The sequence below is a fragment of the Pezoporus occidentalis genome, unplaced genomic scaffold, assembly GCF_034315485.1.
Source record: "Pezoporus occidentalis ecotype Australia unplaced genomic scaffold, CSIRO_AGI_Poc_V1 ctg93, whole genome shotgun sequence".
NCBI lineage: Eukaryota > Metazoa > Chordata > Aves > Psittaciformes > Psittacidae > Pezoporus > Pezoporus occidentalis.
Window position 1 is genome coordinate 333,431 of NW_026916294.1, and position 22,174 is coordinate 355,604.

General features: G+C 36.2%; 1 protein-coding gene across 4 annotated transcripts in view; it reads right to left on the minus strand.

Moving 5' to 3' along the window:
• USH2A (usherin) overlaps positions 1-22,174 on the minus strand; it is a 372,227-nt gene that overhangs the window by 286,212 nt on the left and 63,841 nt on the right. For all 4 annotated transcript variants that reach the window (XM_062605800.1, XM_062605798.1, XM_062605802.1 and 1 more), the window contains exons 12-16: positions 21,413-21,608; positions 17,538-18,179; positions 11,755-11,938; positions 6,477-6,640; positions 2,054-2,212 (exon numbers count right to left, since the gene is read on the minus strand). In XM_062605800.1, coding sequence (XP_062461784.1) covers positions 2,054-2,212; positions 6,477-6,640; positions 11,755-11,938; positions 17,538-18,179; positions 21,413-21,608 — 1,345 coding nt within the window. The remainder of the gene's footprint in view (positions 1-2,053; positions 2,213-6,476; positions 6,641-11,754; positions 11,939-17,537; positions 18,180-21,412; positions 21,609-22,174) is intronic.

The window sequence follows — 22,174 nt, forward strand, 5'->3', positions numbered from 1 at the left end:
GCCAATGCGACGAGTGTTAAGTCTTGGACAGGCTGGCCAGAACCCTGGGAGCAGGAGCGTGACCAGCAGTTGCTATAAAGGCAAGTAAGAGCCTGACACATGTCCAGTTCCCTCTTTTATGGCCAGAGAAAAGAATGGCCACAGAGGCAGCGTGAGTCAGTGCTACAGAAACCTGGGAGAGCTACACTTTATGGGATGATCAGATTCCCATCCTATATGCCTTCAACTTAAAGGAAAAGAGAAGAAAATAAGAAAGAAAAAAACCCAGTGAGGCTGCTATCAGCACCTGCAAGTATCAGAATTCCTTGTGACATGATGAAACAAGAGCACTCCCTGAACTAGATTCTAGGACCCCCCTGCCTCAGAACCAGCAGCCTTGATCTAGAACCATGAGGTTCCCTAGAACCAGCTCTATAACTGCCTGCCTACCCAGCTACCAACTCCAGAATTCACACCTACTGGAGAAACAACTGCACCAATACCACCCTAGCTCTACAACCAACCCATCCCCCAGAAAGAGCCTCTGTAATGGGCCAGGACTCTATGGATTAAGGCCAACCCAGACTCAAAGGCCTCAGGTCTAATGTTGACCGCAAGCATGTTACTTTTCAAATACAGACATGAGAAGAGGCAGATCACCCAGAATGCTGGTATCATCTGCCAGAAAAGTAACCAGCACCATGAACATGAGAAGGTTCAGTCAGTATTGAATTATAAGCCTTCCAAATTCCACACTATACCAAGTTAAGAAACCTTATCGAAAGTTCTTACAGGATAAGCAACCTATTCTCGATATTCAAATGCCAGCAGATGACTTCACATTATTAAGTAGGGGGATTGCCAGGAAGTATCAGAAATGTCTTTTGAAACAAAATCTATGTTTGTACAAAGTAATGTTTTGTTAAACAGAAACATGTTAATGGCTTGTTGGCCAGCTAAACACAATCAGACATTTTTACTCTCTACAACGTTAATTCTTATTTTTATTAAAGTTAAGCTTTTAAACCAAATTGTGGAATTGGAATGTTTTCTATCACCCCTCCAAACTTTTTTGAACGTTTATTTCTCTCCCCTCACTTAATTCCGTGCTTACACTGGTCGCATACCTTTCTTCATGGTATACACAGCAGTGTCCAAATTCACAGCATAAGGCACAGAGTAATCAACTGTAACACAGCAGGATGCACCAAATTGTAGAAATACAAGGTGCATTCCAAGGTTCTGTGCTCCCACTGAATAAAAGGTCTTTTTGATTTCCCTCCAGGGTAAATGCCGATAATTAGAAAGACTCAACTTCTGAAAAATACTAATGCTGCACTGAGATGAAAATGCAACAAGCTAAAGAAGCTGCTACAACAGAAATCAAACCTTAGTACCATTAAAGCACATCTATAGCCTTAAAAAAGGGAAAAGAAAAAAAACCCAAACCAAAAAAACAACAAAACCAAAACAAAACACTTTGATAAGAGGATCAATAGTAGCACAAAATGCCTTTCCAGCTAGGACAGTGTTGAATCCTTGAGGACTGCCTTCTGAGGATCCCTTTGCAAGCCTCAGCATGACAGATGTGGTGCTGCTGGAGGCAAATCAGGAGCTCCACTTAACAGAAGGTGCTAAAACTTAGAGGCACTTTCCTAATCTGTTAACAGTTTAAAACTGTGAGGATGAAAAAAAAAAAAGAGTTTAAGCACATTATGGTCTCTTCCATTCACTCTAATTCTTTATCTGGGACTTTATGCTTCTATTAGATTCTGGAGAAATTTGGAGAGAATGCTTCTGGTGAGTCAATTCTAAAGTGTTTCAGATTAAAAAAGTAAAAAAATGTAAGCCATTTTGGGTCACTCAGTTTGCCATATTTTAGACTGGGGTATTAATTTCTTTCAAGGAAACTTAATAACACAGAACAGGAACTCACTAAGGGAAAAAAGAACTATGCATTCAAAAACATAGAATAATAATGACAAATGAGAAATCTTTAGGAAAAAATGCACATATACATAGCTATGTGCACACAAATCCACAAATTCTTTGATGTGTTACTATAAATACTTACTGTAAGGGTAGTAGTCTTCAGTTGTATAAATTTCAGCCTCATCCCTATACAGATGGTAGGTAAGCCTGTTAGAATTTGGTGAGTCAGGGGGACTCCACAAAAGACTGATGACAGAGGAATTGAGAACTTCTCCTGTGGGAGGAGGTTGTTGGAATGGAGCTAAAAAAAAAAAAAAAAAGAAAACACCACACCAGAAAAAGAAGGATGTAAAAATGAAGGTAATCACAAATCACAGAAAGAGATACTGGCAGCCTATGAAGAGGTTTGAGCTGCTTCAGAAGTGATTGGCACTGAAGCACAGCTCCTCCTGGCATCCCTGTTGCCCATGCTGGGCTGGAGGTTCAAAGGGAGAATCTCTTCTACACATGTAACTGATGCTACGTGGAGTAAGTGTGATGCATTAATCACACAACAGGCTCAAACAGGAAATCCCAGTCATCCAGGAATCTTGGAAGTGATCATGGACTGGCCACAAGGCAAAGACTTCAGAACGTCACCAGAGGAGGAGGTAACATATTGACGAGGCCCCACTGTATAATAAATTACCAGGTATGCTGGTTTGGTTTTCTTCAGGGTTGTTTTGGGGTTTTTTTTGAGGGGTAGAGTGTGTGGTCGTTCCTTTTTTCTATTTCCTATTATTATTATTTTTATATTGTTACTGTTATATTTTATTTTATTTCAGTTAAACTTTTTTAACTCAACCCATGGGGTTTTACCTTGATTCGCCTCCCAGTCCTACTCAGGGAGGGGAGAGTGAGCAAGCAGCTGCATTCTACACTTAGATAACAGCTGGATTTGAACCACAACAATATCAAATTTACACATTTCAACAAATGACAGATAAACGTAATCCTTCTCCCCCCAAAGCAAGTACAACACAGTTTTCCAAACACTTTTTTTCTTTTTAATATATTTCAAGACCTCTATAGAATGGGAACATGTCTATCTGGTCACATTATTGAAGTCTATATTTCAAATATAAACGTGTAATTTATTATTTTAGAGGATTCATTCCATTTTCTCACAGGCCAGGCATAACTTCATCTAATAAAATAGAAATGGAAAGTCCAACTAACTACAAATTTTACTGAAGTGCTACACTAAGCCTGCTTAATCAAATGACAAAAAACAATGAGGCAAATTTTTGAAGTTATTTAGACAATTCACTCCCATTTGTTTCCAGTGAAATTTAAATCAATGAGAGCAAGGTAGCTAACATTTTAAGAAACCAGCTTCAGGTTCTCATTTACCAAAATACTACTCTGCTATCACCTCCATTAACTTTGGAAAATGTGCTACTTAATTGCTCTGGTATCAGTGAAAAGAAAAACAAACCTCTGTCTCACAAGCCAAAAGTCTCACATTTTCAGAAAGAGCAAAGCCTTTCCTGTGTCTCTTTCGTATTCCAACTGTATGATCATGGTCCATTCTAAGATAATGGCTATCACTCAGTAATTAAACTTTACATGCATAAATATACACATATACAAGGACATGCACGTAAACGTACTGTTTTATGGGTGGACTCAATGATCTTAAAGATCTTTTCCAACCTAAATGATTTTATGATTCTATAGTGTGGATTTAGAGGAAAACATTTTGGTCTGAGAATGAGAATAGGGCAGCACAGAAATCAGCATGTAAAGTAAGCTACCAGGAGCTGGATCCAGAACCACCCAATAAGCTTTTCTTCCTTACATTCATACATATGCAAGCATTCGTACATTCCTGCATACATGAGCATTTCTTCCTTATGTTTTCTTCCTCACATACACAAAAATATCAACATTAGAAACATGTGGGTTTCATTCATCTTCTCTCCTGTTTATAAACTATCATCATCCTCATAACACGGATATTTGCTTAATACACACTATTTGCCAAAAGTTAATTATCAAAATCTGTTTGGCCCAGCTAATAGCAGACAAGAAGCAAAGAGTGAAGTTGCAGACAGAAAACAACATGAGCACCTCAAGCCACACAAGTGATGGATGTGGAGACTTAGGCCAACATCAGTGGCTTTTTAAACATATGGGGTTTTAATACAAACCTAAAAAGTGAGTTGAAGTTTTTTATTTAGAGTAAGATAATGAAAAGCCCTGCTTCTACTGCAGTCTCTCAGCCAAGACACAGCAGAATATATTCCTAGAATTCATTGCATTCAACAGAACAGTCACCATCTCCCACTAGAAAGCAGAGGTTGCTTTGCTGCCAATCTAGAGGGGTCTTGTTCAGCTGAGTTAGGAAGTGAATGTACGCTTAAGTACCTACAGAAGTAAAGCATATACAAGAGTAAACAATCCAGAAGAGATAAATGCTCCTAAATCCCTTTGACATTTTGGAAAGTTTCTCTCCATGCAACACATGCTCACAAGACCTGAGCAATCACAGAAATTTATCAGCATAACCTTCCTTCTTCATTCTCAGCCTCATACTACTGCATATTACTCCTATGTGTCTGCTGGTCTGCACTGTGGATGTGTAAGCAAAGTATTTTATTTCATGTTTTTTTAATGGAACATCCAAGATATTGTTGGGCAGAAAAAAAAAAAAAACAAAAAAAAACCAAAACCAGATCTTTTCCTAAAAGAATGTCAGTTGAACGGTGACAGCAACTTATGTTTGCTTCCCTCTGCAAAGACTTATAATGAGTAATGGTCTGAGTCAACAAAATACTATTCTGCAATGAAAATAGCCATAACTACCAAGCCAGGCAAAGCTGTATATCTGGGCAACAAGTTAAAATATTTTGGTATGACCAACCAAAGGACTGCAATTGCAATATCACTTATGTCCAGAAGAGGACTCTGCTTGTCATTTCAAATACTGCCTGATGTATTTTTTTCAACTACTATCTATGGTATTATTTATCTGTGTCATATTATTATTAATCAATTTTATAGTTGAATTGCCATTGACCTTTATCCAATGTATATCCCAACATAAATAAGTAGGTTGGTTTATGTTTGCAAAGCACTTTCAAGATGAAAGCATCATAAAAACGCCATGTATTATTATATATTCAATTGAAACATCCTACATTTTTTAAAGAAACAACAAGCCAATCGACTGTCTGCACAATGAATAGAAACTATACTTTCTACAGAAGAGTATGGGGAAAAACAAAACCAAACTGTATCTGACCACTTAAAAAAATAAGTATCTTTGGAAACAAATCAGTCTCTTCCTTCTATCGCATTTCTGGCACTGTGCATTCCACAGTGCATATTATTTGGAATTTAAACTGATTTTCAGTGAAATACAAATTGAAATCAAAGGGATTCTATTCCAGACTGAAGCTGTCTGTCCTTGTAAACTCTTTGTGTGTGTATGTACATGCTTGCAAGTCAATAGCGTGCACATCACAATGATGAATGTCACACAAATACCTACACAGAATACGCATAAAAAATAATCTGTTGAAGAAGGATCTAGAAACATACTTCAGAGATTACCTGGGAATGTCTAACCCTGTTGTTGCATTATACATGGCTACCTAAGTCTCACAGTAGGATCGGTGTGGCCATTACTAATTAGGCCTGCTGACAGAAATAACTACTTAGCATCTGAAGAACACCTCATTTACATTGCATGGTATGAGGTCCTCAAAGCCTGTTTCTGAACATTGACCTGAAGGCAACTTGATAATTTAATTTTCTTACTACATATATTTTTCCTCTCCTTTAAAATCCCTGCCAGCTTTGCACTGCTGAGTAAATCTGAACATTTAATTCTGACTAATTATGACACAAAGGCTGAAATTACGCTCTCTCTTCAGATCCAGACTCACTGCAAGGACAGAAATGCAGATATTCCATTGCAATGTGTTTCTTTACAATTCTTGATATGACCCTCAGCATCGCATTAGGCCCACCTCACACATGCAGATTTATGACACTCTCTTAAACCATACTGCATATTTTCCCAAAGCAACTGAAAAAGCAGCCTCCAGAGGAGAAAGGCTACATTGCATTGAGTGGATTCTGAATTAATCACAAGGAGCAGGTATTGAACAGACCTTCTGTTCTTCAGACCACCTGAAAGCAGATCTCCTGCTTCCTGTTAATGGCAGGAAAGGGGGCTAAGCTGGAAGTTGTACAAATATTATTGCATTTGTGTGACTAAAAGGCGAACTCTGCATTGGCCCAGAGAACCAATCCCTCCAAAGAACATAGTGGGAAGTGCAAGGGAACTATGGACCATTATTTCTCACCGGGTAGGACTGCAAGCATAAGCTGTGTGTATGACAGGAAGCATTCTGTGCATCTCTCTCTAGAAAACACTCCTGAGGTACTCACAGTGAAAATCACCCAAACTTCAGAGAACAGATAACATTAGGCTGACCTAATTTAAAACTCAGTAAATCAACAAAAACAAAACACTAATCTGAAAGACATGCCTTTAAGACCTAACATCCACTTACTCTTACTGCAGCCAAATAAGTTGTGGACATCCAAATTACTAGCATCGGGAACACAGTTGTCACATTTCAAGCCAGTTACAAATTGTTTACAAAAACACTGTCCAGTAACAAGATGACAAGTTCCACTAATGGCTCCTGCAGGATGACAATTACAGTGCTGACATCTACAAACAAAAACAAAGCAAGAAAATGATCAAAACACATTAACACTGCAGTTAAGCACAGTAGGGTTTGGTTTAAAGGATCCTTGGGTAACATAATTAAAGAATCATCAACAGTTCAGGAGCTTGAGACACAGGAGAAAACCGGTTAGTCTGGTGAAAAAAAAAGTAAATCTTACCAAAATGCTGCCTGCATTCTAAAAAAAATAAACATTGACATCTCAATGACAAAATAACATTCTAAATTAGATTATAACTGCTTAGAATTAAAAGGCTTCTTTGTATATATTTATCTATATAGAAACTGGATAGTAACATTTGCTGATAACCGCATTATGCACTCAGTCCTGCCACACTTGCACAACCTTTCTTGCAGAGCTCTAGAGTTTACCAGTACATGCATACTCTATGTACTAGAATACACTGATACAGTTTTATAGGTTTCTGCACAAAATATGAATGCTTCTAACTTACAGAAAACTAGGCTTTTGTCGAAAAAAAAAAAGAATAGTTAATAATTCTTTGCCCACAAAGGCAACCTGAAATTGAAACCGATAATACACTGTGAAGAAAGAAGAATGAATGTAGACAAAAACTGTGTGGAAAAACCCCTCAGATTAAAACAGTGAAAGGAAACAAAACAGCAAAAATCTGAATTTTATAAGAGAAAACACATTTTCGTTGCAGCCTGATGGACAAAACTAAAAATAACTAAAAAGAATATCTGATTAAATGTGTACATTGAATTATTTTTTAATTTAGAATAACAACAACTTTAAAAGCATTCGTAGCACACAGATGCCACATCTTCATTATGTAAAATTCTCTGATATCAGTCACGTACTTTCAGGATTAATTTGTGCTACGGCTTTTGCATGTGAAACCTCTCACAATTAACTTCTCTCGTGATCACCTTGGTTTTCATTTGATATACTATTTTCCCCACTGACATTCATTTATAGCAGGGATACTAATATCAGATTATGCAACTATTCAAAGGCTCAGAGCATCTCAGAAGTTACGCAATCTTTTCCTTACTGCAAACACTGTTATGCTACCTACTGCAAAACAGACTGCTGTTATTTGCCATAACAGAAAGTCAACAATGGCAAATAAAACTTTGCGCTTTAGATCCTAATAGCATTATATTTCAATTGCTGCACATTAAGGATAGTTTTGAAATAACATGGACTGGGGAAAACCTGAGACTGTACGGTGCAGCTAAAACATACTGGGATATCTACACTTCAATTCTCCTTGCCCTGAGTTGGAAAAGTCCAATTCTCAGGCATAAGCAGCGTCAGCCTTGAGAGAATCTTAACTTACTCCAGATGCTAGGACACAAGATGATGAAACAGCAAAAAGACCTTGAAGAAGCACAAGAGGGAGAGAGTCATGCCATGTTCCCTTTGCTCTCCTAACCCTAAGACTTAAAAAAACTTGTTATTTTTACTTGTCTAATCTTTCCTTGTCCAGTTTCATCAGATCTAGGGAACTAAGCGGTGATGCCTTTACACAAGTCACATTGCTGTTTTCACAGTCATCACTATCACCTTAATCTAACTCTTCTCTATATGAAGGCAGAGATAAAAGTGAGTTCAGTTATGGTTAACGGCTTTTTAAGGCAAAGGAGGGTTGAAACTGTTTTCACATTAGGACACTAAAATTCAGGTCAATAATCACTGAAATACACACTAAATGTGACAGATTTTTAAACAGGTTTAAGAAAATTTTCACATACATTTTCTGCCCATCACAGAGCTCTCTGTATTAGAGTTCCTTTACTCCACAGCACCTCGTGCTGTGTGATCTCCTGGGGAATCATTCAACACCCTTAAAAAGGCTGGTAAAAGCTAAAGCTCCAAAATAAGCTGCAAATTTGTTTTATGGACTAATATCCTTTTGGGAATAAATAAAATACATTCTGTCTTGGAAAACACTATATTGTAGTTTGCTCTCTTTTACAGTCAGGAGAAAAGGGCAATTTTTTCAAACTGTAGTAAGTCTTTTCATCTGTAGATAGTGCATTCAAATCCCCCTTCAAAGAGAGATTTTATTTAGACTATATAAATGTTATGACTGAAAAAAAGAAACAGTTTAGTTACAGAAAAAACAAAGACAGGATTATTTGCTCAGTGAGAGAGCACTTTATTATTTCATAATTTCATTGTGTGATGATAATTTAATACATTGGGGGGGGTAGTTAACAAAAGCGTCTCAACAGATACACAGTAAAAGACAACCTGCTCTTACTGCTTCTGTATATTACCTCACCTCTTCGGAATAAGGGTCCCCTGAGTATTCCAGTTTTCATTATCATTCACTCATGAGACAATCAAACTCACACACACGTACAGCCGCAGTAATAGTTTTCAGTGCCTGGCAGTGTGGGTCTGCTGCTTTCTGCTTGCTGCAGAAATTCTAGGGTAAGTTTAGGGTCCTTACGTCCACCTACACTGAACTGGGCTCCAGATCCTGTACATAGCAGCATGCATGTCACCATATTCAGCTCCGCAGGATTACACATTATGGTTGTGTAATCACATGCATCATTTTCTTAAACTGCAGAACACCAGAACCAGATCTGTTGCTATGCACAGTTCATGCTTTGCAGTCTGGATTAAGGATTTAGCCAATTAAGGATCTTAAAAAAAAGAAATAACTAATTCTTTTAAACTTTGAATCATGTAAGAAATATTTTCAGAATTATTACTAAATGGGACTTCTTCAAGATTGTCCGAGTCAAATAGGCTTGAGTTCTATCAAATAGATTTGAGTTCTATTAAAACAGAATTATATATAATCAAGGAAAACAGACTTTTAAAACATGGAAAGAGAAATGTCTCTCCAAGATGAATTGCAATATTGATTTTGTGAGGATAAATGGGTTTTGTAATATTAATATAGAGAAACCTTTATTACATTGACTCTCTAGGTGCAGTTAGAGCCTCTCCAGCAATCTGTTTAAAATCTTCATTTTTCATCCTTATGGGAAAACCTCACTTGCTAAATGGATTTCATAAACAGTAATCTGTCAAAATATATATATATAGATAAACAATTTGTGATGTTCATCGACCAGTTCATTATAGTAAACAATACAGAGGTAAAGCACTTCAAATGTGTACCAATGCCTACAACCATTACAGATCTGTTCACACTTCTGCAAGAACTAATTCTTTAATTGCTGAAGAAATTTCCTGCTTCATAAGCTGAAATGCATTAAAACGTGGAGTTCCTGTGTTATCTCAAAAATACCACAAAATAAATCACCTCACATTTACATTCCTTAGGGTGGGAGAATTTTAAATCCCCATGGTCTGTGTATCACAACTTTTGCTTCTTTTCTGCTATTGTGCTAAGGCAGATACGCCTTTGCCACTACAGATAGCTCATATCCTTTTCTTTCTGTAACCACATCTGTAGAAGACACTTAGAGCAAGGATGGTTTAAATGACTTTGTAACTTTATGGAGAAAGAAAAAGCATATTACTCTTTTAAGAAGATATTAACCGTTAAATAAATGGATTAAAATAGATTAACAAATAGACTTTGATTATCATTTTCAGTGGGCAAACGTTTCTGCCCAAGGAACAAGGTACAATGCAAGTAGATGATAACCAAAAGGAAGCCAAGCATATGCAACACAAGTTAATTATGTTAATTTACTACCAGAGCAAGTCTTCAATCCTGTCATGAGGATTAAGTAGTATTAAAGCATTAAAGCCAACTCTGATTCAAGTTCCACAACTGTAAAAACTTTCTACCTTTACAACCAGATCTGGATCTAGGTAATTCTAGTTATATCCACAGTTTGAGTTTCAGAAGACAGCTCAAAATGCAGGTAATTGAAGGCAAGTATCTAGTTGAGGAAAGCTATTGCTTAACATAGACACAAACCTCTCCATTATCTCCTAAAAAAACCTTCTCTTTCAAGTACCTAAGAAAAAAGTGATCGTTAACAATAAGGAAAATACATTTAAAAGGGAGCTTTAGTATTACACACGTTTTATTCCTCACCATTAGAAGTGACAGGAAGTGAAAATAGGAAGTCCTTATTCCCACAGATTACTTTATAGCCATTAGCAGATGCCTCTGTGACCCACAACAGTAAAAAATTAATTCCAAAAATCTCCAAATAAGTGCTAGTAACATAAAAGTTAAAGTGAAAAACCTGCAGAATAATGTCAAATATATGCAAGACAACACTTACAATATCTGCCTAAAAGCATGTCTGCCCCACACTAGCTGGGGCAAAAGGAGCTCAGGGAAGGAGAATGTTGTACACATTGTATAGATGTTGCTTCTGCCTGTGGTTTTGTTTGGTTATGGTTTTTAAAGGCAAAAATACTAAATATAATTTAACACTCAGACTTCATTAAAATACGATTAACATTACAGCTGCTCAATCTTTCTGGACAATATTTAAAAGGAAATTGAGATTGTGTGGATAAGCAAGAAGGATGATCCTGGAAAAGAAAGATTGAGCAACAGTTGGAATAAAAATGCACTACCTACAGATATGTTTTCCCCTTACATTCCAGGGAATATATCCATAAAATTTCAGCGTACCCAGACTCCCACCCCCCCAGCCTACATTAGATAAACAATTTACCCTGTGGCAGATAACTAAATGCTGAAAAAGAAAACACTGCTAAACAAAATCTGGAAAGACAGGGATATCTGTATTTTTTATTTCTACCTCTTTTTCCCCATTAAAATATCTGAGATCTTTAAAAGCATTCACTGGTTATAAGAATGGCACATTACCTGTGTTTTAATAGTCAATGAGTAACACCTCAGAAACCATCACATCTTATTGAAGATAGAGGTGAAATGTAGAGAGTTACCAAATAATTATGACATTAGATAGCATTAGCATTATACAGCTTTCATGTTATTTCTGCTTCAAGCTGTGGCAAAACTTCCATTTCCTTCAGCTCCTGGGAGTACAGGTTGTGTAAAGTATCACATCTAAATCAGAGTGCACAGATGAATTCAGAGAAGGATTAATGTAACTGGAGCACACCTTCTTATTGTCAATAAACTTTCCAATGAGCTATGAGAAAAAGGTACCGAGGATGCTATATGCACCTTTTTAACAAAGAAACACTCACCTCCCTGTGACAGAGTCAAATCCAAAATACAGTTCTTTGCAACGCTCACATGTCTGTCCTGTTACAGAAGCATCTTGGCAAATGCACTGGCCAGTTAGTTTATCACAGACCTGATTCACTGAACCAGCTGTGTGGCACAGGCATGGCAGACAGCCAGTGACACTGGATGAAGAAAAATAAAAACCTGGAAAGAAAGGGGGCGGTGAGAAATTATACAAAAAGTGAATGCACTAAGATTATTATGAACATGTGCATAGTAGGGGATGAAATAACAGAACCAAACCTTAGGTAACACACACATCAACTCAAATAAAGCAATACAGTCCTCCTGCACAGCTGAGCTTCCAAATCTTCTCATTGGCACTTTGTAAAGCTATTATTCATGTTTCAGTTGCCAGATGTGATTTTTTTAGTCTCTCTCTTCAGACTTTATTTTAAACAGAGCAAATGCAAAATAGGGGGAATACATTAACGTGTCTGTGGGGAAAGTAAAGAGCCAAGGATGTAAGAAGTAATAAGGAATGCACCACAAGCAGTAGAAACATAAAAAATAACATATGAGAACAGACATTTGTCCATTCGAGTCTGGGATCTCATCTCTGAAAATGGCCAGCAGCAAAACACACTAAATGCCCATATTTTCTTAAAATACAATCTCTTAATCTTTCTGAACCAGTGGCTGGCTTAATCCCGGAAACATAATGATTCTTTAGGAAAAATACATTAGGTAAGCATTCCCAGGTCTACGTAAAATTTATATTTTCCTCCTCCTCAACACAGAACTTATAACCTACACAACCAATTTTTCAGATACTAATGAATTGATGAAAAAAGTTACTTCTCTACTATTAAAAAGCTTTCATTCTGAAACCTATTCTGCTCCTGTATCGTTTCCAATTATAAACTGGAGTGTTCACCTTCTCCACAGTATATTTGGTATGCGTCCGCCACACTATCTTTCGTCCTGTTGCCCTCACAAGCAATCTTTATCTATGCAAGTCTCCAACACATTACTGATAAATACTGTTAGATAGAGCTTATACATCTCTAATCTGGTCGTTGAAGAACTTACCCATTATTCACAGCCTCACCTGAAATTCCAAACAACAGAGGTTTTACACACATGCTTTTAATGACGCTGTACCACCATAATCTATTTTTCTATTTTACTTACTCCATTCTTACTTATTTCTATGTCTGATTAGAAGACAATTTGAGTAAGACCACCACTAAGAAACAACATTTTCCAAAATTATTTTCTGGTTTTATGCAATTATTAATAGATATTAAACTGAGTTTTTTCACACAAATTGCTCTGCTTTTTTTTTTTTTTGCTTTTGAGTGCTACAGTTCATTGAAAATGTGGCAACATATGACAGATCTGCAAATGGTGGTGGTGACACAGCATTAACTGGCACTAGCAAGTAGGTATCTTTGACCATCAATCCTAACATTGATAGGAGTTTCCGTCAGCTGTCTACTACTAATTATTATTGCACAACTTCAATAGAAGACTCTCCACATTACTCAAATATGCAGTATTTGCAACACAGACTCCTCACACACTTTCCTTCTCTCTCCAGATAAAGTTCAATCAGTATCTCCTTAGTCAGTTACTTGAATACTTTTGCTGTCCAATAACTTCCTGATGTCCTGCTTTACAATAAAGAGCCCGAAATTGTATTGCAACATATCACCCAAGGCCTTATTATTTATTTTGTCTTACAAGAGATAGCTTTATATATACACCCCTAGGGTGGTATTCTCTGTCTCTGCAGCAGTGTTGCACTGTGAGCTCATATCCAAATAACAAAGGAACTAAACAAACTGAAAGCATTAGAATTTTACTGCTCAAATCTTTGTTCAAGTTTAGCCTCTGGTCCTCAGTGAGATAAATCTCAAGTGGACAGGGAAGTGATATCAGTCTCCAGCTAACATACATTCGCATCATAAAAAAACATGCTGTTGGCACTTTATTCCAGGGGGGCCCCAGACTGAGCCACCACAGAGACTGAATAGCTTGAAGTTATTAGTGAGGCAGCATGTATTATCTCATACTGCAGTTGTCTGAGCACTACAGTGCCCATCCTGTGCATAACTAGAAGAGACCATTTCCCAGCAATGTCACTCTTGAGCACAATTAATGACTCCACTCAACGTAACAGGAAGATAGGAAACAAGTTTAAGCCTGGACTCCTGCAGAAGGTCAAAGCACTTCTTCAGGACCCAGTTTATAGTTGCAGTAAATGATAAGCACTTAGCCTAAAACAGATCCAGGTCCAGTTGAAATTCTGAATAAAATTAATGTCTAAGAAAATACTACAGTTGGAAATAAGCACATCTCTAGAAAATAAATTAATTTTAGCTGAGCAGGATAGATCACTATAGCATATATATATTTTTTTGTCATAGCAGTGAAATTCATAATTATAAAGAATCTATACCTTAATGTTAAACATCCTGGCTTTCCTAATATGCTACCTAAATCACCGTAGAGCAGTGAAGGATTTGGTATGATAGGTTTTGGTAATAATCTTTTAGAAATGCTCTAAAAGTTTAACTAAGTTTCTGGATAATATCACAAATTATAAGGGTTTTTTTTCTCTATAAGAAGCAAGTAAGAGTGGAAGTTAAAGTGACATATAGCAAAATCAGAGAAAGTCATTCCCCCAACTAATTAATAAGTAAATTAACACGATTAAACAGAAGCAAAAAAGAGAAGAGACACAGGACTAAAAATACATACTGTTTGTCATAACCATTATTATTATTTACTTCCACCACCTAGAATTTGGCAGGAAAGAGTAAGAAAGAACTTAATGTAAGCTTAATTTACAGCAAGGTTAGAAGGGCTCATAAAAGCTGCTTTATGAATGATCCACTGTTGTATAATAGATTCAATTTCCAATTTTAAAACAGCCACTGCAAATCTCTTCAAGATCTACGTATATAACTAGCATTATGCTTATTCTTTCTTCACATTTATTTTCCCAAATCAACCGTAACTGATCACATTTGTCAATCAAACATGCTCTTCAAAAGGAAGAATGAAAGTCATAGCAAAGCATTCAGCTTCCTCTTCTTATTGCACTAGTCATCCCACTGTATAGCTCATGGAAAAAGAACACACTAACAACTCCTTTGCATTTTGACATGCTTACCAGCTATGGCAATAATGACCATTTCTTAACCATACCATGCCTTCGAAATGCACAGCTACCTGCACTGATACCTCACATTTTTCTGGCCAAGAAGAAAGACAGATAGATAGTTCCTACACAAAAGTGCAGTGTTGGTACCCAGGCACACATCTTACAGGCTGGTTTACAGCTCTTCCATACCGTGTACCACTCCATGAAAAGCACTGGTCACTGAGTAAAGAGTTTACCAAATAAATGCTTTTTTTTTTCCTTTTTTTTTGGGGGGAGGCGGGGGGCTGTGTTTACAGCTTTACTGCTCTCATAATAGGATCCCAGACCTGTGTCAAATAATATTTGTATGACACAAATCCCATTTGGAGTGAGGCAAGGACAAACTGTCCACAACTATACAGGGGCTGGAAAGATCCAGTTTCTACCACTGCAACCTAGGACATCTCAAAAGCAAGTTTATGTACAAGGTAAAACTGATTTTTCATTTGGTTTAACGTTAGAATAAAGTGTTCCTCTCTTTGCATACACAGTTAGTGTAAAAACCAAATTAAATATAAGGAAAATTACCAAAAACGTTACTTGTATAAGAACAAAGAGGAAGATAACAAGTCAATGGACACAAACGTGAAACACATCAACAGGTGAAACACATTGCTGAGTGCTCTGGAGAGCGCTCTTGTGCTTTGTCTTGTTTTCTTGGTTTGGTTTAATAAAACCTCATGATAAAATAACTTCCCAGTTACATCCAGTTTGACTTTTTCTCCATTGGCAAATCCTCCTGCCGTAAGATTTTGGTAACTTTTGGAAACCTCATATTTTAGCAAATCACACAGAAGATAAGCCACAATGGCACATTACTGAGGTCCTTGGTATGTTTTTAGGGCTGCCAGTTTTAGATAATTAATTCACGTGTAATTAATGTGTGTACTTTTAGTTAGGTTGTGTTTGCTACATATTTAGACTATGTTTACTTAACTTTGTCCCAAGGCAGGACAACTAGATGATCTTAAGATCCTTTCCAACCCTAACCATTTTATGATATTATGATTCTATGACACTATGATTCTATGATATGTTTAGAGTACTTGAAAAAAATTAAACTCTTCCATGCTTCTACAACTTGATGCCAGTATTACTAGCAGGTTATATTATACTTACCCTGTTTTATAGAAAACTCTCCTCTGGAATATACTAACAAAAAACATTTATATAAAAGTTATATATATTATATGCCTAAATGAGCTCACATTGGAATCAACACTAAGATGTCAGTGAGAATATGCTGTGTTACACTAAGAACAACACAATGCTTTTACAAAGCTAAGGAATTATATTTTCACCTGCAAAAGACAGATCAGTTTTCAGCACATACATGCTTATACTTACTACTTAGAAATATTATTTTATTTTTTCCTTTTTTTTAACAGGAACTATTCTGGAAGTATTCCTTTGAGTGCCATGTAAGCTTCACGACAAACCAGTCTGTTTGCACTATCAATTAAACCTTTTTAAAGCATTTAGCTCTGCATAAACCCTGGCCTTTCTTTCTCAAGGACAAGGGCGGTCAGTGACTCGGGAAGCCTTGACATCACTCCTCTGCCGATCTCTGATTAAGTGGCTGCTGTAGAGGGTTAGCAGGTCAAATAGCACTGGAGGAGGAACTAAGAAAAACAGAATACTGCCTTATTTATTAGTATGTGTACCTAAAATAAATGAAAGGATTTTTAAAAATACTTAATGGAGGTTAAGCAGCTTTTTTAACCTCTGTTCAAATTATTGAATGGCATATTAAAACCAATGGAGCTGTAATGTACCTCTTAATGTGACCTGCTACTTTAATAAATTGCGTATGTATTTAACTGAACTAAATCTATCAGTTGAATATTATTACTAATATTACTAATAATTTAATATTACCTATAGTTTCACTTTACCTGCCAACTTTTCAAAACAAAAACATTAAAATGTAACTACAGAGCTTCCCAATGCTATAATGAACATTTAATCTGTTTATAGTAATATGGTACAAAACAATTAACTGATACTTGGCAACTGCAGAATCATCTACTTGTAGGGCCGAACTCTTAAGTAGTCCTTGTGAAAGCCAGCACATCCTCAACACAAAAAGGCAAGTGAATGCTTGTAACATGTCTGCCACCTCATCCAAGATTAAGCAACCATCTCTGTGCCTCCTGCCATGCTCAGCTTTCTGCAGGAAGTGCCCTTCCTGAAGGACTTGCATTCTGCCTTCCAAATGCAGGGCTTTTGTTATGCGGAGAGCTGCATCAGCCTACACCAGTTTACCTCTTCTTCAGTGAACAGGCCATGACTATTTGTATTTTCTCTGTATCTAGAAGAACTAACCTAACCTTATTTTGGGTATGTTGAAACTGCAGTAATAACACAGATTATACAACCCCTGGGAACAGAATAAATACCTGATGGCTATCAGAACATTAGTAATTCCTTCTCGCTCAGTTAGAAATAAATGGAAAAATAATTAATAACATAAGTCAGAGACATGTCAAACATGAAGCTGTCAAAACACATATTAAAAAATCTAGGGACTATCATGATATCCAAGACAGTAAAACTTACTACATCAAGTAGATTGTCTTCTAATTTCCTTACCTGGTTTACACTCATTACATCTTCTCCCTTGATGCTGAGGCAAACAGGCACACTGTCCAGAAATGTGGTCACAAACTGTTCCTGCCAATGTGCCCAGAGCATCACAGTCACAACGCTGGCAGCCAAGGAGGTTGCTCATGCTGAGGTTGTACATATGAAGCATGCACTGACTGCACTGAAGGCCAGTTACACCAGCTTTGCAAGGACACTGTCCTGTTGATTTGTCACAAAGCAGAGAGCCAATTACTGTACCTGCCTTATCACAGTTACACGGCAGACAAATAAAGGAATCATTTTCCTGTACTTTGTAGTAGCCATCAAGGCATTCATTGCACTGCCTTCCTCCAATATTTGGTTTACATGCACATTGTCCTGTCTTTGCATCGCACACGGCTCCAGAAAATGACCCTGCAACATTACATTCACAAGCCTTACAACCAGTTACATCCAGCCCATAGAAGTTGTCCATGCAGGTGTCACAGTGAAGTCCTTTCACTCGTTCTTTACAATTGCACTGCCCAGAGACAGGGTTGCAGAATTGGTTCACTGAGCCGTGGCTGTTGCACCAACAAAGCTCACATCCATCTTCATTAGAATATCTGAGAGCTTTAAATCCAAAGTTACAACTATCACACCTGAGACCTGGAAAGAGAAAAAGCATTAATACGAAAAAAAACTGAAAAGCTATTAATTTCCATTTTTTAAAAAGGGATAAGTATACTTTCATTTGGGAAAAATAAGATAAAGAAAAGTCTTCATACTCTTCCCCAGCATAATTAACAGGAATGACAGGGCTGTACAAATCAATTGTGCAACAGTGACAGCCCCAAAATCTGTTTACTTTTCTAATTTGGTTCAGAAGAGATGCTTTTCTGCCACCTTCTCAATACAATTTAAGATACTCCTGCAAGAAATTATTTGTAACACTTCTAAGACAAACCATAACTAATCTCTTTGTCTCCCAGAACAGCGCCTGTTGCACGATCAATGCTTATGTGAAGTATTCACCCTATACCATAGCAATGCAATACACAGGGAATTGTACCAGGCTCTCAATCTGCACAGATAATAGATTTATATGCTACATTAAAAACATTAAATACACTCCAGGACAACACAAGTTAGACTAATTACAATGAATGATTTACTTAACAATGAAGTCCAGTTTTAATATTGATTACACTTATGTTAGTGTTCATTGTTAGCCCATCCTGAAAGCAGAAAATGTTTTCCATAATCTAAAATTAAATATTTTTATCTAAACATATGATTTAGCTAACTCCCGCAGCACATTAAAATCTAAACTGTTTTCATCATGCTTCATCCTGTAGTTTTATTAGCTTTGCTTTCAAAGTTATCACTTGCCTAATCCCTGCCCCAAGTGATGGCATTTGTGTTTTAGTTTATAAAGCGTACATTACAAGAAAGCAAACCAGATTGTTACAAGAAGCATGCAAATTCACAGCTATGTATTTTCCCTTGTAATGGGAAAATCCTTCACTATGAAGCCATCACTTAATTGTTGCATACAGAAAAATACAAATACAATGTTCTACCAAAGCATTGCTACTATTTGAAAAAATACAAAACCATACAAGAATACATCTGGCAACTTGTATGTCAAAAAATAAAACTAAAAATGGTAGGAAATGCATTATATATATGGATAAAACCTCAAAAAACTCCAACAGAAGACAAGTTCCTTAACAGTGATGAATGACTCACCTAAGGCATATCATTTAATTTCAATAAGGAAAATAAAAAAGGACCACTATTGCTGCAAATTTTAAAAATAACTGTATTGTTAACAAGAATTATGACTCATTTTGAACTATTAAAATTGGTCTACATGGATTCATATCATATCAGTTTTAAAAATATGCGCAGTGCTTATTTGAATATGCCATACATATTCCTGACAGGTAATCTATTCCTAACGATATGGAGGAAGGCCTACAGGGCATCACATTCAATGTTAACAAGTACAGGGGAGTTAGCACGCTTGGCATTTAATTCACATTCTTCTACCTTTTTATTCTAGATGAATGACCTACTTTAACAAAATTATTGGTGCTAATGTATTTTACTGGTGATAGAATCATTAGTAAGATTTAACAGTTGTGTTAACTCTTAACAGTTCAAGTTTCATAACACTGCACTCCATAGTTGCATTTTCCTGTTATTGTGTGTGTTTAAATAGATAAAATGGCAATAGACAGATTGCTCTAAAAAAAACAATTTAGAAATCCAAAGAGGAAAGGTTTTTATTTAAGTTTGCGGCACACATTCCAATATACAGAAGCTTGTTTACGAGTGGTTTAGAAAACTAGAGAGAATGTAGCCTGGAATGAATTAGGTCTTTATCCTGCGAACGAACACTTGCATAACTACAGCCTCCACCACAGTGACAGATAAATTTGCAGAAAGCATAGATTTATACTTTTTATTACTATTTCAGTGGAAATAAAAATAATTCTGATTGTTTTCAAAGGTAGAAAATATTTAAAATTACATGTAGACAATCAAATAGATGAGAACCAGATTGTTAATTTCTTGTAAATCAAACTTCCACTGAGTCAAGAAAGGTTTTCACAGACGCAAACATGAAATGGGGACAAAGAATATCCAAATAAGAATGCTCTGAAGTCCTTTTTATTGAATGCAGAGAGTGCGTTTAAGACACATGGAGGCTATTTTTTACTCTTAGCACACTTTTAATGTATGAAAAGCATAGGCACTTGGCATTCCATGCGAAAGAGGACAGAAACTATTCAGGCTTATGTCTGTTTAGAGTTATTTTGCATTTGCTTTTAGAAATCAGAAGAAGGAAGAAACAATATTACAAATAAGTCAATGCAAGTCAGTGAGTTATAAATTAAGATGTACTTAAACACTGTTAATACAACCCACAAGCCTGCTTGGCCCAAGAAAAAATAGATTACTAACTGTGTTAATAACAAAGCAAAATAAGATCTATTTTTTTGAGGCATGTATAGTCTGAGACATGCACAGTTACCACGCAAGGCTCACTTTATCAGGAAATTCTCCTTGCATAATATTCCCATACATCAACATTTCAAAGTGTATTATATATACTGTGTATTTTGGGCACTTGATAAATTTTGTCCTTATGTGGCTGTGGCTCCCCTCAAATATGCTGGAAGTAATAAATTGCTATAATCAAATCTAATTTCTGAAAAATACCTGTGGGAGTAACAAACAAAAAAGCCCGTCTTGTGAAAAAAAAAAATGATAAATAACAGAGAAGGTAGCATTTTATTATAATCAGATTGGCATTGAATTACAAAATTAAAATTATGTGGCCCTTGATAACTAACCCAGGCTATGTACATGATTTGTGGAATTATGTTGACTTAGTTTGCATTTCATAGGAACAGTTCAAAGAAATATAATAGAAAAAAAAATTGATAGATTTATCACAAAGGACCCTGTAGCACAGAATATTTTGAGGGGGAAAAAAAAAATCCATTTATTTTGGTCTATTAAGAAAATGAGCATGGAAACGATTTGCTTAGAACTCATTAAGTATGAATCATTTGGAAAAAAAGTGTTAATTTCCTAAAAGAAACATCTATGCAGTAAGCAAATTACATTATTTCTGTGACTTATTAGTATGGAGCTATGTAAGCTAATGTAGCTGTGCCATAAAGAAACTTCTAAAGGGTTGATTAAACTAAGCTTCAAGCTGTACTTTGATAGAATTATTAAATTAGTAATTTTTCAACAGTTAATTTCATTCATTTTTATAATCTGCCTTCAGCAAAGAAGTTTACTGTACTTTTCATTTAGAAATCAAGTGGTTTATTTGCAGAGAAAACAAGAAAAATGGCTCCAAGCTCTTGCACTGCACATACCAATAACATTTGCTTTGCACTTGCACTGGCCTGAATTTTGGTGACAGGTAATATCTCCATTGACTGTCCCAGAGGTATTACAGTTACAGGGACTGCAGCCATCAGGGTTTGCCTGTTGTAGATTGTAGAATCCTTCCTGGCACTGATTGCATTGTCTGCCAGTCACATGTCTCTTACAATTACACTGGCCTCCAATCTAGAAAGATACAAAATATTATAGAATGGTGAACATACCTATTTTCAGATGATACATTCATTAGCAACAAGAATGGGAGTCTGAGTTGGGGAGGAGAAAACTTTAAATGGTACAGAAAAAAATAAGCCTGTGTAACACATACCTTTTTTACATTTGTGTTGAGAGAGAAAAAAAGCGATATTAAGGAGACTATAACTTTTTTTTTAATACAGCTTTAAAGTCGTGTTCATTCAAAACAGAAGGAAAAAAAGAACTGAGTCAACAATGTGGCCATATTTATCATCCGGACAGAGAAAGTGCAAACAATAATTACAAAATTGCATTGTATAAATTGTGATTTCTATGAAAACAAACAGTACTTTTTCCATCACTGATACTGCAAGACACCATCATTTTCAATGGTTAAGCTTTGAATTTTCTTTATTTGGACCATATATATATTTATTTCAGTGCAAACGTTAGTTAAGTAAGAATGAAGCAAAGGTGAAAGATTTCCTTTCTGATCTCATCCAAGACAAATTTTCTCTTCCTTTACAGCAGGATGTGACCCAACAGCTCAGTATCTG